The 27,501-nt window shown below is 42.4% G+C and overlaps 4 protein-coding genes across 4 annotated transcripts in view; 2 read left to right on the forward strand and 2 right to left on the reverse strand.

Moving 5' to 3' along the window:
- The window catches only part of LOC142150979 (uncharacterized), a 536,473-nt gene that overhangs the window by 323,692 nt on the left and 185,280 nt on the right, over positions 1–27,501 (reverse strand). The window lies entirely within an intron of this gene.
- Positions 1–27,501, forward strand: part of LOC142150978 (uncharacterized) — a 323,275-nt gene that overhangs the window by 150,652 nt on the left and 145,122 nt on the right. The gene's annotated exons all lie outside the window — the stretch shown is intronic.
- The window catches only part of LOC142150983 (uncharacterized), a 155,589-nt gene that overhangs the window by 105,870 nt on the left and 22,218 nt on the right, over positions 1–27,501 (reverse strand). The window lies entirely within an intron of this gene.
- LOC142149541 (uncharacterized) lies at positions 19,169–20,323 on the forward strand. The gene has a single exon (XM_075204872.1). It carries the CDS (start codon positions 19,169–19,171, stop codon positions 20,321–20,323), a length of 1,155 nt encoding a protein of 384 aa, XP_075060973.1.

A 27,501-nucleotide genomic window follows, 5' to 3' on the forward strand; every position in this document is an offset into this window, starting at 1 on the left:
ACTGCCCCCACCTTCATCACACCACTGATCCGTTCATCACACTGTTCCCACCTTCATCACACTGCTCCCATCGTCATCACACTGCCCCCACCTTCATCACACCACTGATCCGTTCATCACACTGTTCCCACCTTCATCACACTGCTCGCACCTTCATCACACTGCTCCCACCTTTACCACACTGCTCCCACCTTTACCACACTGCTCCCACCTTCATCACACTGCTCCCACCTTTACCACACTGCTCCCACCTTCATCACACTGCTCCCACCTTCATCACACTGCTCCCACCTTCATCACACTGCTTCCACCTTCATCACACCACTGATCCCTTCATCACACTGTTCCCCTCATCACATTGCTTCCACCTTCATCACACTGCTCCCACCTTCATCACACTGCTTCCATCTTCATCACACTGCTCCCACCTTCATCACACTGCTCCCACCTTCATCACACTGCTCCCACCTTCATCACACTGCTTCCACCTTCATCACACCACTGTTCCCTTCATCACACTCTTCCCCTCATCACACTGCTCCCACCTTCATCACACTGCTCCCACCTTCACCACACTGCTCCCATCATCATCACACTGCCCCCACCTTCATCACACCACTGATCCGTTCATCACACTGTTCCCACCTTCATCACACTGCTCCCATCGTCATCACACTGCCCCCACCTTCATCACACTGCCCCCACCTTCATCACACCACTGATCCGTTCATCACACTGTTCCCACCTTCATCACACTGCTCGCACCTTCATCACACTGCTCCCACCTTTACCACACTGCTCCCACCTTCATCACACTGCTCCCGCCTTCATCACACTGCTCCCACCTTCATCACACTGCTCCCACCTTCATCACACTGCTCCCACCTTCATCACACTGCTCCCACCTTCATCACACTGCTCCCACCTTCATCACACTGCTCCCACCTTCATCACACTGCTCCCACCTTCATCACACTGCTTCCACCTTCATCACACTACTCCCACCTTCATCACACCACTGTTAACTTCATCACATTGCTTCATCTTCATTACACTGCTCCCACCTTCATCACACTGCTCCCACCTTCATCACACTGCTTCCACCTTCATCACACTGCTCCCACCTTCATCACACTGCTTCCACCTTCATCACACCACTGATCCCTTCATCACACTGTTCCCCTCATCACATTGCTTCCACCTTCATCACACTGCTCCCACATTCATCACACTGCTCCCACCTTCATCACACTGCTTCCATCTTCATCACACTGCTCCCACCTTCATCACACTGCTCCCACCTTCATCACACTGCTCCCACCTTCATCACACTGCTTCCACCTTCATCACACCACTGTTCCCTTCATCACACTCTTCCCCTCATCACACTGCTCCCACCTTCATCACACTGCTCCCACCTTCATCACACTGCTCCCACCTTCACCACACTGCTCCCATCATCATCACACTGCCCCCACCTTCATCACACCACTGATCCGTTCATCACACTGTTCCCACCTTCATCACACTGCTCCCATCGTCATCACACTGCCCCCACCTTCATCACACTGCCCCCACCTTCATCACACCACTGATCCGTTCATCACACTGTTCCCACCTTCATCACACTGCTCGCACCTTCATCACACTGCTCCCACCTTTACCACACTGCTCCCACCTTCATCACACTGCTCCCGCCTTCATCACACTGCTCCCACCTTCATCACACTGCTCCCACCTTCATCACACTGCTCCCACCTTCATCACACTGCTCCCACCTTCATCACACTGCTCCCACCTTCATCACACTGCTCCCACCTTCATCACACTGCTCCCGCCTTCATCACACTGCTCCCACATTCATCACACTGCTCCCACCTTCATCACACTGCTCCCACCTTCATCACACTGCTCCCACCTTCATCACACTGCTTCCACCTTCATCACACTACTCCCACCTTCATCACACCACTGTTAACTTCATCACATTGCTTCATCTTCATTACACTGCTCCCACCTTCATCACACTGCTCCCACCTTCATCACACTGCTTCCACCTTCATCACACTACTCCCACCTTCATCACACTGCTCCCACCTTCATCACATTGCTTCATCTTCATCACACTGCTCCCACCTTCATCACACTGCTCCCACCTTCATCACACTGCTCCCACCTTCATCATACTGCTCCCACCTTCATCACACTGCTCCCACCTTCATCACACTGCTCCCACCTTCATCATACTGCTCCCACCTTCATCATACTGCTCCCACCTTCATCACACTGCTCCCACCTTCATCGCACTTTAATCAAAATGAATGGAAATATTTTTGTCTGGGACACTTTCCTTAAAAAAGGAAATCCAATTATCCATATATATATACACAAGCTAATTGTGGTGATAAAACTAAACACAAGTGTGCCATTTGTATTGTCTGCCTGCTGTTTCTAGTATCACAACTAACCTCTATTAGTTGTATAGAGGGTTTTCAGATTGATGTCACTTCCATTTTGTTAAAACGCTGGAGGCAGCAGTGTGCTAAGGGGGGCGATCGCCCCCTGGATCCGCCCCTGAGATGGATCCCATAGAATATAACAGGTAACGCCATCCTGAGATGAGCACTGCAGTACTGCGCAGTCCCCATATTAATCTATGGCGACAGCATTAATAAACGTTAAGTGGGTTATGGAGGAGAAATCGCCCTTCTGCCATAAACTCTTCATACATTTTGCTGTTTTCTCTGTTTTAATGGCTGATCGCAATCAGGGCCGCCAAGAGGAATTTCGGGCCCCTGTACAGCAACTTTCTGGGCCCCCCTCCACACATAGTAGCAGAAGGCATGTGAGTGTGCCGATGAATGGGGAGTGATGGGGGATTGGCCAACATGGGCTGTGGCTGCGCCTCTCTACACATGACATTATGGGGGGAATTCAATTAGCCACAAAGTGTCTCTGGAACGTCCGTGGGACAGTTTGTGGCGGAGATTTCGTCAGACATTTTATACCATAATTGCCGACAATGTGTGCAGGGCGATGTCCACACTCCACATCGCCGGCAATGTCTGCGGGGCGATGTCCGTGCGCCACAACGCTGGCAATGTGTGCAGGGCGAAGTCTGTGCGCCACATCGCCAGCAGTTGAATTCCCCCCATTATGTATTAAATGGTGTTGCTCTCACCTACCTGCTATTGCAGCTTTAACAACCTGGTATGGATTCTTGTCTGGATCCTGGAATGTTGGGTCCTGTTTAGAAAATGTACATCAAATATGGAAAAAAGTTAGTGAACACAGCACACAGCACAGATCACGCAGTATATAATTATATAGCAGGAAAAATATGTGTGGTAAAAAATCACAGATATGTTTGGAAATGGTCAGATAATGAAACACAATTGTAAGTGTATAAGAGAAATGGCTACAACCCCATACAAAGATAAACACACAATAAAAATTAAGAGGCGCTCAAAAACCCTTAAACATAAATTCAATATTGATGAGAGAAAATTGAATAAAGTTTTAAACTCAAAACTAATTTATTCCTAAAGTAACAATATGAATATGGGGGAGATTCAATTGCTGGCGATGTGGCACACGGACATTGCGCTGCGCACATTGCTGGCGATGTGGCACACGGACATTGTGCTGAGCACATTGCTGGAGATGTGGCACACGGACATTGCGCTGCGCACATTGCTGGTGATGTGGCACACGGACATTGTGCTGAGCACATTGCTGGCGATGTGGCACACGGACATTGTGCTGAGCACATTGCTGGTGATGTGGCACACGGACATTATGCTGAGCACATTGCTAGCGATGTGGCACACGGACACTGTGCTGAGCACATTGCTGGTGATGTGGCACACGGACATTGCGCTGAGCACATTGCTGGCGATGTGGCACACGGACATTGTGCTGAGCACATTGCTGGCGATGTAGCACACGGACATTGTGCTGCGCACATTGCTGGCGATGTGGCACACGGACATTGTGCTGAGCACATTGCTGGCGATGTGGCACACGGACATTGTGCAGAGCACATTGCTGGCGATGTGGCACACGAACATTGTGCTGAGCACATTGCTGGCGATGTGGCACACGGACATTGTGCTGAGCACATTGCTGGCGATGTGACTCACGGACATTGTGCTGTGCACATTGCTGGCGATGTGGCACACGGACATTGTGCTGAGCACATTGCTGGCGATGTGGCACACGGACATTGTGCTGAGCACATTGCTGGCGATGTGGCACACGGACATTGTGCTGCGCACATTGCTGGCGATGTGGCACACGGACATTGTGCTGCGCACATTGCTGGCGATGTGGCACACGGACATTGTGCTGAGCACATTGCTGGCGATTACAGTTGAAATCTCTGCTGTGAGGTGTCCCATAGACTTTCCTATATATATAAAATTATGTTTTATTATAATGTATGTATTATATAAAAATTAAAAGGTCTTTAAAAACCCTTAAAACACACACACACACATATATATATGTTTCAGGGTTTTTGAGCGCCTCTTAATTTTAGCATGCGATATATAAGACATACATTATAATGGCAAATGTGTATTATTATAAGGGCACAGTTGTGCCCTTATATTAATGTTGCCTGTAATAAATTGCATTAGGCCATGTTAATTTTCAGAGTGGGGGCGGCAGGGTGTTTGCCAAATTTCAGAAAAAAGTATTAAAAAAATTATAAATCAAGAATAATCTACATTTGAAAATCTTCCCTTTTTTCACTTCTGATAAACTATAGTTTTGACATAATAATAATACTAATTGTTGTTGGATGAAGTTATTAATAGTTTAGGGAAATATAAAAGGTTAAAAGAAATGTTATGTTTTAGATGAATGAATAGATGTGTGTATTCCATGTGTGTAAATTGATGCCAGATGCCTTTAGCAGGACAGAGCTATAACAGGATGTAAAGGACAACATCTGGATTTAAGATCCTGAACTGTTTGCAAAATATGTTAAATATCTTTATGCTTTACTATATGTCATATGTTGTATATTATTACGAAGAGGTTTTGTTGGATTAATGTATACTACATGAGGCTCCCGAACATGTTTTAGGGGACTTGTCCTGATTAACAGGGAGGGGGGGAGGTGTTCCTTCCATCCCCCACATCCCCCAGCAGTTCTGTGAGTGACTAGTGAGGACGGGCTGCAGAGCTCTCAGTCTATTTCCTCCAGTCTGGACATACAGCACCTCTGTGCCAGCACCACTGCCACTCTGGAAACTGCTAAACTCCAAGGAGCAACTGTCTGACTCAGGTAATATACATATATACAGTGCATGACTGATGCTGGTACATACATACATCACCCCACCACTACCTGCCAGATCATACATACATACATACTGCACCCCACCACTGCCTGCCAGATCATACATACATACTGCACCCCACCACTGCCTGCCAGATCATACATATATACTGCACCCCACCACTGCCTGCCAGATCATACATACATACTGCACCCCACCACTACCTGCCAGATCATACATACATCCTGCACCCCACCACTGCCTGCCAGATCATACATACATCCTGCACCCCACCACTGCCTGCCAGATCATACATACATACTGCACCCCACCACTACCTGCCAGATCATACATACATCCTGCACCCCACCACTGCCTGCCAGATCATACATACATACATCACCCCACCACTACCTGCCAGATCATACATACATCCTGCACCCCACCACTGCCTGCCAGATCATACATACATACTGCACCCCACCACTACCTGCCAGAACATACATACATACTGCACCCCACCACTGCCTGCCAGATCATACATACATACTGCACCCCACCACTGCCTGCCAGATCATACATACATACTGCACCCCACCAGTGCCTGGCAGATCATACATACATACTGCACCCCACACTGTCTGCCAGGTCATACATACATACTGCAACCCACCACTGCCTGCCAGATCATACATAAATACTGCACCCCACCACTGCCTGCCAGATCATACATACATACTACACCCCACCACTGCCTGCCAGATCATACATAAATACTGCACCCCACCACTGCCTGCCAGATCATACATACATACATACTGCACCCCACCACTGCCTGCCTCATCATTCATACTGCACCCAACCACTGTCTGCCACATCATACATACTGCACCCCACCACTGCATGTCAGATCATACATACATCCTGCACCCCACCACTGCCTGCCAGATCATACATACATACTGCACCCCACCACTACCTGCCATAACATACATACATACTGCACCCCACCACTGCCTGCCAGATCATACATACATACTGCACCCCACCACTGCCTGCCAGATCATACATACATACTGCACCCCACCACTGCCTGCCAGATCATTCATACTGCACCCAACCACTTTCTGCCATATCATACATACATACTGCACCCCACCACTGTCTGCCAGATCATACATACTGCACCCCACCACTGCCTGCCAGATCATACATACATACTGCACCCCACCGCTGCCTGCCAGAATATACATACATACTGCACCCCACCACTGCCTGCCAGATCATACATACATATATACATACATACATACATACATATATACATACATACATACATATATACATACATACATACATACATACATACATACATACATATATATACATACATACATACATACATACATATATACATACATACATACATACATACATGCTGCACCCCACCACTAAAAAAAAATATTTTTACAGCATTGGCAAAGAGTATATAACCAGTTCAATAAAGGTGGCGATTATTGTTGAACTCTCTCCTACTAACTCTTGACTGTGTACTATGAAAAATATGTGTCAACGTGGTTCTCATGAAAACACTATAATTTTAAAATGACGTATAAATACAAACATAGAAACCTCCACATAAAAATCACATTGAAAACTTCTTGGGTATTCAATGTACTGTAACCATGATGAGAGTCACTGCAGGGGTAATAGACATATTGATGTGTAAGTCATACTTGCCAACTCCCGGAAACTTGCTTCCGGGAGTTGGGGGGCGTGACTGGAGGGCGGGAGGGGGCGGGGCAAGGCCAATTGCTGCATTTTGGCCCCGCCCCCTGCGAAACCGTGCTGGATTTTGCGGGGGGCGGGGGCAAAATGACGCGATTGGCTTCACCCCGCCCCCTCCCGCCCTCCAAAATGGCGTGATTCACAGAGAATCGCGTCAAATTACGCGATTCTCAGTGAAATCTTGGATCCGGGAGAAATGCCAGCTCCCCCGGGAGCCCGGGAGACTGACCCGAATTTCGGAAGTCTCCCGAACTTTCCGGGATAGTTGGCAAGTATGGTGTAAGTACAGGTAGATCTGCTGAGTGTGATCACACTCCAGATAATACACAATTATATCTGTACTAATTCATATTAAAACCTTTCTCTAAAAAGCAGTATATTGAAACAATTAAAACCCAGACTGACAGGTGAGTATTTGTGTAATAAGTTCCTAAATGTATGGTGTGGATATATGATGTAATATCCTCCCATCCACCCATATGGCTCAGTGGTCAGGACACTAGATATAGTCTATTTATATGTGTGGACTATGATGTGATTCCCAAGTCATTTCATGCTTTGTACAAAGCATCTCCCCTCCTCCCAGCCACATGGCACCATTACATATTGTACATGTGTCTGTAAGACCCCCACACCCCACTCAGGGATCAGTGTTATCTGAGATACACTGCAGCTGTCATTTACATGTCTATGTGACCACACAGAGACACACAGGGTGATGGGACACGTCCTCCTCACTGCTGGACACAGGCACTTCTCAGCTATCTAAGTCCTGACATAGACTACAGACCCCAGAGGACACAGGGTATAAGTATATTTACAGGTAGTTCTGTTATATTTATAATACAGACAATATAGTCTATTACTATCTGTGCTTTATTACTGCTTTACTGTGAGTGCTGCTGATATACTGATCTATACATTTATATCTGTAATATAATACTGCTATACTGATCTATACATTTATATCTGTAATATAATACTGCTATACTGATCTATACATTTATATCTGTAATATAATACTGCTATACTGATCTATACATTTATATCTGTAATATAATACTGCTATACTGATCTATACATTTATATCTGTAATATAATACTGCTATACTGACCTATACATTTATATCTGTAATATAATACTGCTATACTGAGCTATACATTTATATCTGTAATATAATACTGCTATACTGTTCTATACATTTATATCTGTAATATAATACTGCTATACTGCACTGTTACTAGTAGACATCTATTATAACTAATTTCTGGAATACCACAAAGGGACAGTGAATAAAGATATATGTAAAGAGAATGTATTGAGTTATATTAAAGTAATTATATCGTTTTAAAATAAGCATTGCTCAATCAATTGTATGTGTGTCCAAAGCACATGGTGGTTTATTTTAGCAAATGTAAATAGTCAACAATTCAATACGTTAACATATTATAATACAGTACAGTACAGCACAGCCAATACCAAAAGTTACATACATACATACCGCTGCAATCGCTGCGCTTCCATGGGTCCCAATGGAACAGTGTATCTGTTAGATAACTGTGGTCAGATTTGACTGACCCTGATGGGGGATGCAGCTAATATATACAGTCAGTGTTTCATTGTCAACAATAGAGATGACGTAGCTTGCTTCCATAGGTCCAGGCACAGGGTGGCTTCAGGGTAAACAGTTCATAGGCTGATTCAATCTAAGGAATCTAAAGGAGGGGGTCGTCTCTCCAGGGGGTCTGCTCCTTTCATAGCCAGCATCATACAAAGGTTTATTCCCTAAAATCAATAACTAAAGTATGCAATGTGCGATTTCTTCGCCGACTGCACCGGACAGCTGCTGATGATTAGGGCTTCAATATGATATCAGGCATGACACCTTTCCTATAACCTGAATCTTTAATTACACTAGAATGTACATATAATCATATTATATAAACTAATAATAAACCAAATGCTATCTGCTCATAAATTACAGTGTAACGGAACCAATATGAATTGTATAAATAACTAAATGTTGTAATGCGAGTGTGTACGTGCGTATTTTACCGTGCGATCGCATCACGCCACGTGTTACCTGGCGTACGCTTCGCAATACGCATGGCAAACCAATATTAAACCAATATACTTTCGTTCATCCAATTATACGACTTCAACAGTTAGTATAGGACATAGGAAAGCATCAGAGTGAGTGTAATAAAGTAATGGTGGTGAATGCAGGATTAATTACAATATATGTTCTGTACAAAGGTTTAGCTTTGGTATTGTTATCCTGTATTATTATATTGAGGGATATTATAGATCTATGTATAAACTGTAAGTGCAAGGCGTTCTGTGTATATTAGAGATGCTCACTGACCCCCGTGTTTTGGTTTTGGATCTGGATTACCGTCGTATTTCGGTTTTGGTTTTGGTTTTGCAAAACCGCCATTGCGTGTTTTGGTTTTTGTTTTGTTTGGTTTTGTTTTGCTATTTTGTTGGAAAATCAATGTTTTTGGGCATAAAATAACCAAAATTAGTGCTCCACCTGTTTCTTGGATAAGTAATGTAATTGTAAAGCTAATAAATTAGCAAAAAAACAATTTAATTCCTGGTAGGTAGGCCTTCATTAATTCTACACACAAACCAGATTGTCTTCCTGTCCATCTATGCATATTGGCAATGCAGCCATCGTCTTTGGGTGTATATTACACCCTACACTTATAGTTACATATGTAAAGAAATGGAGAAAGGCAGTTTGGTTTCTGTCTCTCTAGGCCCCCCTCCACTTGTAGAAAATACCAAAAAATTCAGCCGTTATAGACTGTACAATATTAATTGAAATGGACAAAGCCAGTTTAGGGTCACTCTGTCTATGACACCCTACCCTTAAGGAGAAATTGCCCTAACAGCAGCCTTTCAAGACGGTACGTGATATGGAAATGCCACAAGTCCCTTTCCTCTTTGGGGGTAGATTGCACCCTAGACTTAAATATAAAGTTTTAAAAAGATGTTATCATCATCATCTGGGCTTCATCCTCACCCTCATCAGTGTGTACGTCATCATCACAGACTATCAATTCATCGCCGCTTGAATCCGCCATTAGAGAACAGTCAGTGCTTGGATGTCATTGATGGTGAAGGCCATCCTCGTGGAAGATGTAGTTCATTTTTATAAACCTCATTTTCTCCACATTTTTGGGAAGTAACCTTCTACGGCGATCACTGACTAAGTTCCCGGCTGTGCTGAACACTCGTTCAGAGTACACACTGGAGGGTGGGCAGCTTAGGTATTGCAAAGCAAGTTTGTACATGGGTTTCCAAATGGACTGCTTTTCCTCCCAGTAAGGAAAGGGGCTGTCTGACATTTCCATATCAATTACCTCTTGAAAATAATCCTCCACCATCCTTTGCATGTTTATACTCATATTGGATGGAGTTATGGGCAAGGTGACACATTTTTTTGAAAAATCCTTCAAACCAGCCCAGGGGGTAAATGTATTAACATGCGGGTTCTTCAACACCCGCGAGTTCAGCGTCTTCGGCGATTAAATTTAAAACTTCCCTTTACAAGGCAGCGCCGCTTTACATTTAATCGCCAAAGACGCTGAACTCGCGGGTATTGAAGAACCCGCATGCTAATACATTTACCCCCAGATGTTAAATTGTTCTGGTCTGCCCCCTGTGTCTTCCCTGCTTCTTTTTGGGAAATTTATCTTTTTACGAGCTGCAGCAGATTGAGAGAGTGAAGGAGGACAAATCGTCAAACTGAGGCCCAGTTCAGCAGCCAACTTGCAGAGCAATAGCTCCTTGCAAAAGTTCACATCTCGTTCTTTTTGAAGCAAAGACTCAATGTAGGTCTTAAACCTTGGATCAAGCACAGTGGCCAAAACGTACTGATCCAAGTTCAAGATCTTAATAACTCGAGGATCATTGTGAAGCGAATGAAGTACTTGATCGACAAGGCCAACATACTTTGCGTAATTGCTTGATTTCATCTCCTCCTTCAGTTTCTCAAGCTGCTTTTCCAATAGTCTAATTAAAGTAATGACTTGGCTCAAAGTAGCAGAATCTGCACTCACTTCACACGTCACAACGTCAAATGTTTTCAGCACCTTGCACAACACTGAAAAGATTCCCCACTGTGCAAGACTGAAATACATCCCCCCTCCTTTCCCAATGTCATGGCTTGTGCAATACGCTTGGCTGAATTTGCACTGTTCCTCCATCCTCTGCAGCATGTACAGGGTGGAATTCCACCTAGTTACCACCTCCTGCTTAAGTTGGTGGCAGGGCAAGTTAAACTGCTCTTAGAGCTGCTGCAACCTCCTACATGCTGTGGCCGAATGCCTGAAATGGCCTGAAATATTACGGGCCACCGAAAGCATCTCCTGCACCTCACGGTTATTTCGTAGGAAGCTCTGCACCACCAAGTTGATGGTGTGAGCAAAACAGGGAATGTGCTGGAAATCACCCAGCTGTAATGCTCGTACTATATTGTTGGCGTTATCAGAAATGACATATCCTGGGGAGAGTCCAAGTGGTATAAGCCATGTATCAATCACATCTCTTAGTTTGCGTAACAAATTGTCAGCTGTATGCCTGTTAGTAAAGCCGGTGATACAAAGAGTTGCCTGCCTGTGACAAATGTTACGTAGTTGTGTAAATGCTGCTGCTGTTCCTGCTGGTGAAGGTGAATGACCAACCCAGTGGGCTGTCACAGTCATATAGTCATTGGTTTGCCCACTTCCACTTGTCCACATATCTGTGGTTAAGTGTACAATGGCCAGAATGGCATTTTTCAGCGCAATCTCTACATTTGTACACACTTTTTGGTATAGTTGTGGAATAGCTTTACGGTAAAAATGTGTTGCGATGGAATTCTGTAACTCGGACACAAAACCTCAATTAACTGTGAAAAGCCAGCTGTGTTTATTGTGGAGATTGGACGCAGATCTAACACTAACATGGCAGCCATGGAGTCTGTGATTCGCTTGGCGACTGGGTGACTGCTGTCATATTTGCTTCCCCTATCAAATGATTGTTTCACAGTTAATCAAATGTAGGACTGCTCATATTCTTGGCCTGCCTCTGGGCTGACGATTAACCCCCATCAGCAGCAACAGCAGCAGCAGTGGGACTAACGCTTTCTTCAGAGGAATCAATTATAGTGCAGGAGTCATTCAGCCTTAATAAGTGGGATGCAGGGCTAACTCCGAGCGCTACTGAGGATATTGATGAGGATGGTGTGGTGGGTGTATTTTGTAGCCGTCGGGATGTCGGTGAGCGAAGGGTCTTAGCTGATGATGGAGTGCTTGTAATTTTTTTGGAAGAACATTCAGCTTTTCCAAACACTTTGCCATGAACTCTCGTTAAATGGCGTAACATAGACGAGGTTCCAAGATGGTTAAGGTCCCTCCCTCGACTGACTGTGGCTTGACATACACTACAAATGGCTATACAGTAGTTGTCTGGATTGGGGTAGAAATAATTCCACACATAAGAAGTGGATTTTTTAGTTTTATGGCCTGGCATGACAATGGCCTTTTTCTTGTCCCGTGCCAGAACTGCTGCCACTGGTGCAGGACTTACTCAAACAACCTCATCCTCATGAACATCCTCATTAGCGCCCTCATCACCTACACAAATCTCCCCCTCATCCTCTTCTATTTCCATAGTGGCATCCTCAATTTGTGTATCACCGGCTACACTCGGGCTGTTCAGGTACACATCAGCAGAACTGCTGAAAGGGTCCCTCTTTATGGGTACACTAACAGAATGCTCACGATTAGACATCCCACTGTTGGATGGACTCTCCACAGGGATTGGTGTCATTTGTGAATCAGAGCAAACATTATCCTCTAATGCCTTACTGTTATCTTGCAGCTCGGCTTTGACGCGTAACAGTAGTTGTGCACCACTTGTAGGATCGATAACATTTTTGGATCTGCCACTACTAGAGAAAGGTGAAGGCCTCATTCTCTCTTTGCGACTGCGTGTGTAGAATGGCATGTTGGCAATTTTTTTTTTTATTGGCAGCTAACTTTTCCTCAGTTACACTTCTTTTTCGCTTCAACACAGTAAATTTTTTTTGGGGGTGTGTTTTTTTGACTGATTTCAAAAGATTGTGTAGTTTGACATCGCCTTGCCTATTTTTGTGTTAGTATCTAGATTGAAGATTCCACCAATAGACGTTTACTATTTGAATTTCATCCTTTTTCTGCATTATCAGCCATGCATACTACTATACATATCGATATCCTTTCTTAGAGACAACGCTTTTTAATGTATGTTATTTATCTGAGATATTATATTTTTTTATATGTGTTGCATATATGATTCATATTGATTTTTTTATATTATTATTTTTATATTGGTTACAATAAATATTTCTATTTGGTCTTTGAGTGCTCAGGAAACGTTATTTAATCTGTCTAACACCCTGCCTATTGTATCATTCCAGCAAGGACCCACAACGATGCCGTCATACAGATGGAGTTAGCACCCAGAAGGTGACGCTGTGGTTCGAGTTAACTCTAAAAATTGTAAGTTTATGGCTTGTGGTAGAGGGTTTCATAGCTGTACATCAAGGATGTCTTTTCTCTGTCTCCACCCCACTGCACACCACACTAACAGTCTCTCCCAATGTCATCCAATCACTGATCACCAAATGACTGACTATCCGGCCATCTGCAGGTGCAGTAAATTGGTTAGTAAGTTTCTACGCTCAGGCGCTCCCTTTTACTAATAGTGTCTGTTACTTTCAGTATAATTGATACTTGTTAAAGTGCTCAGGAAGTGACAGTTATCTGAAGGTGTCCAGAAAATGTTTGAAATAATTCCCTAAAACCCATCTTAGCTGCAATCAGTGGTTCCTGCCTGGAAGGAGAAATTTACTTAAACTGAACAGTAGGAGCTTGATTCATATTCGGGCATAACCTGCGTGCAACTCGCGCTTTACTGAACGTAATCAAATCCAAGCAGATATCGTGTACGCTTGAATCCGAGTGTAAGTACATCTGAGTTTAAGTACATCTGAGTGTAAGTACATCTGAGTGTAAGTACATCTGAGTTTAAGTACATCTGAGTGTAAGTACACTCTGCCTAAATGTTACTTGTCGCATGTAGACAGACAGAACAGACTGTAGTATACACACAAGGTCAGAACACGTAGAAAATGTAATTATATCAAATAAATGAACAACTCTTAATAGTATAATCGTTCATGAAAAGATGGATTTAAACTAATTTTTTTAATTAAATATCTAAATAAAAACACTTTTAATGTGTACTGCACATACAATGCGTTTTTAAACTCTATCTTACTTGCATACACATGTTCTGTGCTAGCTAGCGGCACGCATACATGTAGTTTATAAAGCAAAGTAACACTATCAGTCAGCACTTACACCTGCCTTGTAGCTGGTCTAAGTCATACGGCAGAAACCAAGTGTACTTATGCTAAACCTAGGACTAGAATCAGTCGCACCTGCATGCCCTTACTGTACATGACTTATGTTAGTCCTCCCCTTCACTCCCTCTATCCGCGTTTTAAGTCATGCCATTTGCGTTTGGACATGAAGTCCGCTTCGGAGCATGCGCAGGGCAATGTTATGTAGGATACAGCACGCAAACGTACTTTCATCTGAGCATCTATCAGGCCCGAGGTGTGCTGCTGACATGAAAATGTTGGCAGGCTACATGCCGACACTTGCATTATGACGGTCCGCCGGCTACACCCGGGACCCGCTGGTAATGGTCCTTTAATGTCAACATCATGATTGGTGACATTGTGCATATCGCCAGTCATACTGTACACGTTGTCAAGCTGTCAGCATAATGCAAATGGCGGCATATAGTCTGCCAACATTTTCATGCCGACAGGTTAACTGCCGACATTTACAGTGTTGCATTTATGACCACCACCGAAAGGCTCATACTCATGTGGAAAAATGTAAAGCCTGCAAATATATGAAGAAGACTAATGATTGAGGACAGATACCATAACCAATGTGAGAAAAAAGATTTTATAAGACCACTAGATCACTAAAGAGAAGAATTCTGGAACATGTAGGAAATATTACTATCTGTTGCCAAAAATTGATTGCTTCATTAAATACTACCATAGATTCTTGCCTGACATCGCTCCAATTCTGCACCCATTAGATCAGTTGCTCCAGCAGGGTCAGAAATATCTATGATCAAGGCACTATGACCATGCTTTTACACAGGCAAAGAAATGGATTACGTTGGACAATGTATTAATCCACTATGACCTCTCTCTTCCTGTCAGAGTGGCCTATGATGCCTCAGCTTATGGCATTGGAGCGGCTATGTCACATACTATGCCGGATGGAAAGGAGCATCCAGTCGCCTTCGCATCCCGGGAGTTATCTGAGGTGGAACATAACTATGCACAATTGACAGGAAGCCTTAAGCCTGGTTTGGAGCATGAAACGGTTCAATCAATATTTATATGGCAAGAAATTCACTTTTATAACTGACCACCAACCGCTTTTGTCCATCTTTAAACCTTGGAAGAGTATTCCTGTCACTGCGACTGCAAGGATGCAGCTCTGGGGCTTGTTCTCAGGTGGACACTGCTATTGTATAGAATTTAAGCAGACGGCACACCATGCTAATGCAGATGGATTGTTGCCATTGCCTTTACAGACTGACGCAGAAAAATAAGGATTCTGGGGATGTTTTCACGATGACGCAAGTGGAATGTCTTCCTATAACCACCTGTTTGATCAGATGCAAGACTGTTCGAGTCCCCATCCAACAGCTACACAAAAAGAGTGGGTTACTCCCCTGCTCCGGCAGCTGGCTCCTTACTTTCATTGCAGACGTGAGTTGACAGTTGATTCCGGCTGCCACTTCTGGGGAGTGCGGATCATTATCCCTGTCAACCTGTGAGCAAGAGTCTTGTAGAAATTCAGCAGTTGGAGGATATGGCCAGAGAGTGTTCTGGGTGGCAATCTGTCCAGAATATACCTGTTGCATCCATGGGAGTGGCAGTGGAATCATGTGGACTTTACGGGACCATTTATGGGGTCCATGTTAGTGGTGGTCTTGGATGCCTGTTCCAAATGGCCCAAAGTTTTTGCAGTCAGTTCTACTACAGCTACGCATACGATGGAAGTGTTGAGGAGTCTTTTGCCAGAACAGGGGTACCAGAGCAGTTGACCAGTAATAATGGGCCTCAGTTTACAGATGAAGAATTTCAGACCTTCATAAATGTCATGGAAAGAAAAAAAACTAACAATAAGGAAGTCTTTATAATAGATGCTGGTTTATTTTGTACGTACAGTACAGACCATTAAAATAAAAAATGACCAAGGGCAAAATTAATTATTTTTGCATCTCTTTTATAGATTTAAACCACAAAGATAGTACGTTGGTAAATACATCATAACAGACTCTAAACTAATAATATCACCCCATTATTGGTCATTTATAGGTCTCCTCAACATCCCTTAGAAACAGGCTTTTACCAAGTAGGCCTCACTGCAACTTCACCTTTTCACATCATGGGGGGATACATTTGCTTAGATCAGTTGCAATTTATAAGTGCAGGTTAATAGATTTCCTCATATACATGTGTTCAACTTCTGCTAAAGATTACATATTAATTTTCAGCTAATATTGTTAACTCATTACATCCTAAACATATAAGAATAACAACTTGTATTATTCAACTTCCATTTTGTATGTATTGATTATCCACATTAATGAAGAGGAATGGAATTTGTCACATTACCTCTGCCCCATATCACTTGGCTACAAATAGGTTGGCTGAACGTTTCCTACAAACCCGAGAGCAAGCTTGCCGTGCCATGCGCACAGACAAGGTTACAATTCAGCACAAGCTTCCAATTTCTTGTTTGCTTACAGAAATGTGGTTCATGCCACAACCAGCTATGTTGTTCGGGTGGCACCAAAATTTGGACTTTGTCTATAGGACAGACTGTGTGGGCACGTAACTACTGTGAAGAGCAGAAGTGGGTACTTTCAATGTTTGCACATTGTAAAGGGCCATTGTCATACATAGTGGAAATCGAACCTGGTGCATGGTGGCACCGACACTTGGATCAACTACAGGGAGATAACGGATTACCTGCGCTAGGCGGTGAAAACTCTGCTACAGAAGCTTTGGTGTCAACGACTACACCTAGAAACAGAGGATTGTTTGGATGACTTGTCCGGAGTAGCAAAATTGTTTCAACCCAATGATAATACCGGAGTGAAAACGGTGGAGGGCGTAGACTCTGTATTCGCTCCTGCTCCAAGTTCACCGCTCATACATGTGGACCGATGTTAACCTGCTCGGGTAAGACATGCACCACAAAGACTGGACATAAGAAGGATGGGGGAGGAGCATCATCATCATCATCATCATTTCTTTATTTATATAGCGCCACTAATTCCGCAGCGCTGTACAGAGAACTCATTCACAGCATTCTCTGCCCCTAATGGAGCTTACAGTCTAAATCCCATAACATACAAACACAGAGAGAGAGAGACTAAGAGCAATTTAATAGCAGCCATTTAACCTATTAGTATGTTTTTGGAGTATGAGAGGAAAACGGAGCACCCATAGGAAACCCACGCAGACATGGGAAGAACATACAAACTCCACACAACTAATGCCATGGCCGGGAATCAAACTCATGACCCCACTGCTGTGCTCACCACTAAGCCACCATGCTGCCCATAAGTTTTCATTTCTCCTAAATAGGTTCAAGTATGTAAAAGTAACTTTTTTAATGAAGTTCCATAAATATTTTATTTTATTTAAATCAGTGGACTGGAGTGCCTCTTGTAATAGTATTCTGTGGGTAAATGTTTCAAGCTGCAAGTTTCCGGCGGGTTTAAAAAGTGGAGATGTTTCCTATAGCAACCAATCATATTCTAGCAATCAATTTTGTAAAATGTACTAAATAAGTGATTACTAGAATCTGATTGGTTGCTGTAGGCAACGCCGGAAACTCGCAGCTTGATACATTTTCCACCTGGTCTTTTTATCCAGAAGTCAATGTTTGCAAAACATCAGAAGATTCACACAGGAGAAAAAACATTTAAATGCTCTGAATGTAGCGAGTGTTTTACCCTCAAGTAAAATCTTGTAGCACATAAAAAGTTTCACACATATCTTAAATATTGCTCTCTGCATTAGTTTAGTATTCTATCTACTGATATGAGACACTCAGACTAAAAGAAACAGTCACACATATATTCCCAGACACATGTACAAGTTCTTTTATAATTCAATGTTTCTAGCCATTATTCTTTAATATTTTCTAAATTTCTGATACACACTAAACCCAAACTCCCAACCTATCCATCTATCTTTCCTCTCTGCCATTAAAATCAACTTTTGACTCATGCTGTCAATCCTAGGGGACACACTGTCAGCCAACATGTTGTGATGTTGCTGTTTCTACTGAGTGACAGGAAGGTGATCTCATTATTCCAAATTCCATGATGTGTGCAGAGAAAACGCCGGCATTCTGGTGCATCGGCTGACAACAGGTGTGACAGGACTGGTAGCAGGTGTTACACATCTATGGTCTGTGCAGGAGATGAGTAACGTATCATAGGAGCATTCTGATGGCAGAATATGATGATTATACAAATATGTACAGAGACATTAATAAACCATGAGTACATTAATAAAACATAGTTCTATAGAGTTCTATTTACTGCACATTTCATTGGCAATAGGGTCCCAGCAATATGGGAACATACACAAAAATAAAAACAATGGTCAGTGACTGGGTCATATTTGCTAGTGTATATAAATATACTTTGTGCTCCTTATACAATATAACACAACTACTGTTAAAGTAGATTTACACAGGTGGTCAATAGGCTTTTAAACATTATCATAATTTTATCCTACAGGTGAATTAATAAGCAGTATATCCAGAAAGAACAGCAGAAGAGGACATTTTTCTATGAAAATCTGAGTGTTCCAAAAAAATAAAAATCTCACCAACAAGTAATATAGACTGCAGACATTAATTCTTCCACTCTAGAGGTTTCACACAAGCAAGTTTCAATTTCTGAATAAGAGAAACCATCTCAACTAAGTTGTTACTTGATGAATTTCGCAGGAGAGAAACACGATCTATGCTCTAAATGTATCAAGAGTTTTACCCTCAAGTCAGATCTTGCAAAACATCAGTGGCTTTGTATAGAAGAGAAACCATTTAAATTCTCTGAAAGTAACAAGTGTTTTATTGAAATGTCAGAACTTGTTGGATATCAGAGGATTCACACAGGGGATAAATCATTTAAATGCTCTCAATGCAGTAAGTGTTTTACCTGCAAGTCAAGTCTTGTTACACATCAAAGAATTCACACAGGGGAGAAACCATATAAGTGCTCTGAATGTAGCCGATGTTTTGCCACAAAGTCACAACTTGTAGCTCATCATATGCTTCACACAGGGGAGAAACCATTCAAATGTTCCGAATGTAGCAAGTGTTTTATCCTGAAGTCAGAACTTGTAAAACATCAAAAGATTCACACAGGAGAAAAGCCATTTAAATGCTCTGAATGTAGCAAGTGTTTTACCCTCATGTCGAATCTTTTAAGACATCATAAGATTCACACAGGCGAAAAGCCATTTCAATGCTCTGAATGTAGCAAGTGTTTTACCCAAAAGTCAGAACTTGTAGCACATCATAAGATTCACACAGGCGAGAAACCATTTAAATGCTCTGAATGTAGCAAATGTTTTGCCTTTAAGTCACATCTTGTAACACATCATAAGATTCACACAGGAGAGAAACCATTTAAATGCTCTGAATGTAGCAAGTATTTTAGCCATAAGTCAAATCTTGTAGCACATCATAAGATTCACACAGGCGAGAAACCATTTAAATGCTCTGAATGTAGCAAGTATTTTAGCTATAAGTCAGAACTTGTTGTACATCAGAGGATTCACACAGGAGAAAAACCATTTAAATGCTCTGAATGTAGCAAGTGTTTTACCCAAAAGTCAGCTCTTGTAACACATCTAAAGATTCACACAGGGGAGAAGCCATTTCAATGTTCTGAATGTACCAAGTGTTTTACCAAAAAGTCATATCTTGTAACACATCAGATGATTCACACAGGTGAGAAGCCATTTCAATGCTCTGAATGTAGCAAGTGTTTTAACCAAAAGTCCCATCTTGTATCACATCAGAAGATTCATGTCCCTATAATACCTAATACTACACTGGAGGACAAATTAGCAAAACTTCCATAGTATACAGGCTAAATTCTACATGAACAGGTTAATATTAAGTCCGTTAGTCCATATTATAACAAGAAATGTGGACTGTCTCAATGAGTAGTTATTAGAAAAATATCAATTAAATAAAAAATTGCAAAATAGATTGTACATGTTATGACTGCCTATGTTTTGTATCTGGCAGCAGTAGTTATAATCCACCAGAGGTGCTCCTGTCCTGCTCCTGAACTCTGCAACATGCTTGAAGGAGTTAATCTCCTTGTCTGATGCTAATTAGAATTGCACCTGTCGCAGTGCTTGAAATACCTGCCTCAAGCTGTGCTCTGTGCAGTTCATCCTGTTTGTTCCTGGCTGCTGCTAACCTGCTCCTGTTCTGTTTGGTATATACCTTCTGGATTGAACTTCTGTGTATGACCCCTGCCTGTACCTTGGACCTTGCCTGAGACCCTGATTCGTTTGCCTGTACCTTGGACCACGCTGTTTTGCCTCTTGCCCTAACCTTTTGGCCTGACTTTTGGACCTCGCTTATTCGCTTTATCTCTGCCTGGCTATTTGGATTTGTTTGTCTGATCTCTGCTTGATCCCTAGACTCTGTCTGCTTTCCTGGACAGCCTTGTGCCTTCTGGACTGGGGTAAAACTTATAATACCTGTTCCTGCCATTTTTACTATACAGTCTCCTTAGGAACCTGTTCTAATCAGTGGATCTGAGTTATCTTTGTGTATTTACCTGAATAAAGACATATTGCTTTACACTTCTGTTGCTCTTCGTGCATGCACTGGGATTCATATCATGATGAACTGCCATACAATCTGGGCCTGCTGATTGCACGCCCTCTGCCTTAGTCCTGGAATTCCTAGTGTTTTTGCATTGAACTCTGTGTTTGGCTATTAGACATGTCAGTAAATCCACAATTACAAATGCTGCAAATGGACATTGTTCAGCTCCATTACCAAATCATACAAGTATTCACTTTACTCCAAGAACTGCTTAAAACCCTTCCTGCTGCTGTGTTAAGTAGTTTCAACACTAATTCTGATTTTAAAGCAACAAACTCCTCTAATGAAAGCATGCAGACCGCAGAGAATCCTCCCAGAACTTTTTCTGACATTGGTGCTGCATCTCTGGTAATGTCAGCGGTCCCTACCATTAGGGATTCTAAATGGCCAAGCTACCTGCGTCCCCCTCTCACTGACCAGGAACGATGGCGCAGAAGGATTGGTAAACTATGCCACTACTGCGCCAGTGGCGAACATTTCTCACAAAGCTGTCCGCTCCACAGACCACAACATTCTATGGAGCAGCCTTCAGTGTGCTCCTCTCCAGACCCTAGATGATTCTGCATGTCACCTCCTGTTGCTTTACTTCAACCTAATCTGTTCCCTGGGATGGGGCCTAATCTGCCAGTTCCAGTTGCCGCCTGCGGTGCTAGTTCCAGTTGCCGCCTGTCCTGCGGTGCCAGTTCCAGTTGCTGCTTTACCCTGCGGTGCCAGTTCCAGCTGCCGCCTGTCCTGTGGTGCCAGTTCCAGCTGCCGCCTGTCCTCCGGTGCCAGTTCCAGCTGCCGCCTGTCCTGCGGTGCCAGTTCCAGCTGCCGTCTGTCCTGCGGTGCCAGTTTCAGCTACCGTCTGTCCTGCGGTGCCAGTTCCAGCTACCACCAGTCCTGAGTCTCCTGCCGCTGTGTCCGGTCCTGAGTCTCCTGTTGCTGTGTCCGGTCCTGAGTCTCCTGCCGCTGTGTCCGGTCCTGAGTCTTCAGCCGCTCCCTCTACTTCCGAGTCTTCAGCCGCTGCTTCTACTTCCGAGTCTTCAGCCGCTGCCTCTATTCCCAAGTCTTCAGCTCCAGAGGGGGCGCTGCCCTTACAGTCTGCTCCAGAGGGGGTGCTGCCCTTACAGTCTACTCCAGAGGGGGCGCTGCCCTTACAGTCCACTCCAGGGAGGGGCGCTGCCCTTACAGTCCGCTCCAGAGGGGGCGCTGCCCTTACAGTCCGCTCCAGAGAGGGCCCTGTCCCTCCAGTCCACTGCAGAGTTGCCACTCCATGCGGTTCAGCCCGAGTTGCCTGTCCATGCGGTTCAGCCCGAGTTGCCACTCTGTGCGGTTCAGCCCGATTTGCCACTTGGTGCTGTCTGCTCTGAGGCATCTCACAGTGCTGTCTGCTCTGAGGCATCTCACAGTGCTATCCAGTCGGAGTGCTGTGCCCAGGCCGGGCTTTCCGTCAGGTGTGCCCGACTTGCCGTCCCAGCCGGGGACTCCTGCTCTGCCGTCACAGCCGAGGACTCTCCAGAGACTGTTGAACAAGCTGGGTACTCTCCAGAGTCTGCTATTGAGCCTGAACGCTCAATAGCCCAAAAGCCAGTCTTCTTTGATGGAGACATCAAACAGTTTGTTACGGTACTCGAACTTTACATGAAACAGTTTCAAGAAAGTCCGGATTATTTTGTTGACCAATTTAACCAAGTGGGTTCAATTATTATGTGTTTTAGAGGGGAGCCACAAACCTGGGCCTTCTCATTACTAAATTCCGATGACCCCATTATTCATAATACTATGGACTTTGTTAAAGCTGTTTGTCAGAAGTACACTACATCCACAGTCAAGTCATCTGATCACGATTTTTCTGTGCCCATTCCAGCCTGTGCGTCAGTTCCTGCACTTGTCCATAAGACCTCTATGAATGTGTCTTCCATCAGACAGTCTAGGTCACCTAGGGAGAAGGTTAACAAGAATGGAAAAACTCTTGCTTTGCCTCTTCAGTCACAACAATCACCAACCTTGGTGACTGGCTTCTTGGGCATATCATCTGGTGATAAAATAAAAGGTCCTGTCCCGACTCTAGGATGGGACTCAGACTCTGAATTTGTGGAGGATACTAGAGAGTTAGTGGACGACAATGAATAAGCAACATAGCGAAACGCGCGTAGGCGTTACCGCTGGAACCACTCAATCCTCATACCTGAAGAAATTTAACTTTGCAATCTATACCCCATTATACCCAAAGATAGAGGGGACTAAGAGGCAGATAGCAAATCACACCCCGTAACTTTAGTGTATTCAGAAGCGAGATTCGCGGAGAATATTGAGAATAGTCTTATTAGACCTCAACAGCTGTAGTGAGAGAGTTGATTATACTATCATTCATACTCAATGCAGGGTGTGTGTGTATTTTGAATTGACAATTATAGAAGATATTAGAAGAATTGAACGGCTAACACTATTCAATCCTTTGCAATTAGATATCCAGAGCTATTATTGTGTAGACTGGCATATACTATCCATACATCATATATATATATATATATATATATATATATATATATGTAAATCAATAAAATAGACCAACATCTTTTTGCTACTGCAGGTCATATATTGAATTGACCTCTCCATAGCACTGCAGGTTAAATTTATTAACATCTTCATACCATATAGTCCATGAAGCAGGAGTATATAGGTACAGGATGGTAGTGTTTCCAGCTTTTATTATCAAGATCACTTTTTCTAAGTATATTTTTTAATCCACATTTTCGCTTTTTAAATCAACTTTAATAAAGGTTATATTTTAATAAAAGGATGAATCGAATACATATGTAGTAGAATAACTAATTATAGAGGATTCTGTGCACCTAAATAAAGAAACTTCTGTCCTTTCCTCTTCCTACCTATGATATCTCCATGCTTTGTCAGGAGATATATAAAGTGATATTGAAGTGATCCACACTAGCTGTATCCATTAGTTGTTTTACAAGACAGAAGAAGAAATAAAATACATTCCAGACAAGATCGCAATTGAAGAAATAGGAAACCATCCACATATGATAAATGTCACCTGTTTAGCTAGTTAAAGCCATTTTATCTTTCTGTGCCAATAACAAACAGATTTGTGGTATATCTCTACCAGGAATTAGTGACCATAGACAGATGTAACAATGTAACGTACTATACCAGTCAGGGAAGTATCATACACTGCAATCCAAGTTCACACAGACTGCAAGTATCCATCCACTCACGTCTGGAGATGTAAAGGTACTTATCCACTATGCTTGGTTCACACACGGATTTCCAGATAGGTTTCCCAATCCTTCCACTTTAATAACCTGGTTACGATATTATAATGAAGATATCACTCTGTCACCCACTGGATAATAGCTCAGTTATAATTGATATATTTAGGAACAATAGTACCAAACAGGCTCCTTCCCATAAGGGAATAAAGTTACCATCCAGGCAATCAGAAATATGTACATAGTCATAACGCGTTTCTTCACCCTAATTGGTGATTTCTTCACAGGCATCCGTCAGATGGGTCAATATCCTGCAAACACTGACACCTGTAACCTCAATTATATCCATCAGCAGGTGGCCGTGTTTTTACCTTTATCAAATCTATCTAAAGCCTGTTATCGAGTACAATAAGATTAGTAACAAAGCAGAATTTTCATTTATTTACAATATATCAAGACTAGTGTTTCATAATACATATTATACACTATAATCATATGGTAGTAAGTCAATATAATAGAAACAAATTCAGACTCTTTCATCTATTTAGTTAAGTTCGGTTTCTATATAATTACCTATTTTAAGCATTGGAAATAGGCCTTATGGTATCTGTATATGGTGACATCACAATATAATTGTATTTTATTCTTGCAGTGAGACCTATTATAAATGTATGTTATTAATACATGTTCTTTATGTACCCATTGAGCGCAGTCACTTTTCTTGTTATTTTGTGAGATGTTTTAAGAAGTTTGCAGTCTCCTTGGACATCTGCTTAATCAGGTGTGGCCATTGTGAGCGCCAAGAGGGCTATCTATGTATATGTTATAGTTATATCCCATATAACCATGTGCTAAATCCAGTAACACAAACACAACTTTACACCAATGTGATATATTACACATCATGCTGGTTACATTGTTTACAAGCAAAGCCTCATGGAAAATGTATATCACACAATGTTATAGTACTAAGCCACAGTCATATATATATATATTCAATGTATATTACCACATTAAGTATCTATATTCATTCATTAGTAATGAGAAATAAATACATAATTAGATATATGGCAGAAAAAGGAAACAAGTGAAGGTCTAGAGATGAAAGAAAATGTCCATTTGTCAATCCTTATGGTATAAATATCTGTAAACAGATACAAATCTCAAGCTCAGAAAATAGTATAACATTCTCTAATGTAGTGTAACATATATAGTACTAATACAAAGTAACTGGCATTGTACTGACATTATTTCAAAACTAGACTCTATATCCGCACAGCTGTCAATCAGTGAAGTGCTCCATCATCTGGATAATTATTCACAAGTCAGTGAGCTTTAAAGGATCATGTCCCAGTAATACTACTTACTGCTGATAAATACCCTGAAGGAAAAATTTACAAATCTCCAATAACGCGCACACATCATCCAATATCATCCGTTATCTTAAATCACTTGAATCCCATAAAGCTATCTGCCAACTCCAATAACAATTTTTTTTATACCAATGTGATATATTGCATATTGTGCTGATCAATGTGTTGGCAAACATTTCCTCAAGGAAAATATATATTACACAATGTTATAGTTCTAATCCATTACCATATATTTGTTCAGTCTTACCCAAGTATAGTAATCCACAGGGACATTTAACAATAATATAGGAGCTGTTACAAGTAAACAGATTGTTAATTGCAATCTTTTTACCTGAATGACGGTGGTTGAAGTGTGTTCCTAATAGCATATTGTTGCAGATAACACAACCATCAGTCCTAATGCTGCCCAATCTAAGTGGACGGGGAAAGGATGGGTGACTGATGGATTTTTGTACAGGGTCATTCAGTACCAAAAGGTCCCTCAAGATGCGACCTCTTTTGTACCATATCAAAGGACAATCAGAAAAATAAATTTTCAAGCCAAGATCACTGGTCAAAAAGATCCAATTTTTGTTGATAGCTCGTCTAAGGTGACTGTGTTACTGAATGTTGTGCCAACCATCAATCTATTATTGTTATGTAGTTTCTTCTATTTCAGTTCTAATAGTATCTGTCTATCCATTTTAAGTGCTTTTAATGATCACCTTTTGAATCTCATGTACATTGTAACCATGCCCAATAAATATATGTCCCAAATCTGTCATCTGTTTGTGACATTCAATATCATTACTGTCAATTTGTCTGACTCTTAAGAATTGTGATAGGGTAAGAAATGGAGGGTGATGGCTGGATACATGTAATATCGTATTATGGTCTGTTGATTTGACCTGATTGGTGAAGCCTAAATGGATCTTCTCATTGATACAGACTTTATTCTTAAAAGTGAGATCAAGGTCCAATTGTACATGTGCATCCATATCACTGAGTTGGTGTAAGGCTTCATTGTGATAGTATGAGTAGTCTAATATCACTATAGCTCCCCTTTATCTGCTGGCTGAATTATAATATCCTTATCACTGGCCCGCTCTGTAAGAGATGTCTCCCAGAAATGGAACAGTTGTGCTTATAGCTCCCTTGTGGAGGTGTCTCGGGATTCTATAGACACCATTCTAACCAAAGTATGTATAGAGCTATTGTTGTTTATCGGTCAAATGTGCTCGGTGTATAAAATGTAGGTTTATTAGTGGTTACAGTATTCTTAAAGTTATGATTTCAGTGGGCAAATCTGACTGAATAAAGGAAAACACAAAGCTGAGACCTTTCTGTAAGATGTTTTATTTAATTGTAGTTGTTTCTTTTAGTAAGGTAGTAAATCACGGTTTGGTGACACCCGTCGTTGGTTTTTCCGACCTTGTGCTTTGAGCCGCCCCTCATCAGGTGGCGTCTTTTCCTTTTTCTCTGTCGTTTGCACTGGTACAATTCACTCCAAACACAAGAGATGGATCTGAAGAGGAACCAGGTGCATTATCCATCCTGGAAAGGGAGATGTTCCCCCCTCACTACAGCTGTCCTGGATATAGACACCTCTTCTTAGAAAGCACCTTTTGGGTCTATGTGGTCTAGCACATATCCCCCAAGAGCCAAGGCTCTACTCTGTGGTCCTTATAGTCTGAAGATGCTTTATGGAGTTTGACTTTGAACAAGATAATCTCTTCTCTATATTAATTACCTGATAAACCAATCCTTGGTGGTATCATTGATGTTATCATGTGAATCATTAATCTTGGTGATTTAGTATCTTACATCCACCAGGTCCTTCTTTACCTC

The sequence above is a fragment of the Mixophyes fleayi genome, chromosome 4, assembly GCF_038048845.1.
Source record: "Mixophyes fleayi isolate aMixFle1 chromosome 4, aMixFle1.hap1, whole genome shotgun sequence".
In the NCBI taxonomy this organism is placed as follows: domain Eukaryota; kingdom Metazoa; phylum Chordata; class Amphibia; order Anura; family Limnodynastidae; genus Mixophyes; species Mixophyes fleayi.

What these genes read in the sequence shown, in the direction of transcription:
- LOC142149541 (XM_075204872.1), top strand. Translation starts at nt 19,169, where the DNA reads ATGAATTTCGCAGGAGAGAAACACGATCTATGCTCTAAATGTATCAAG.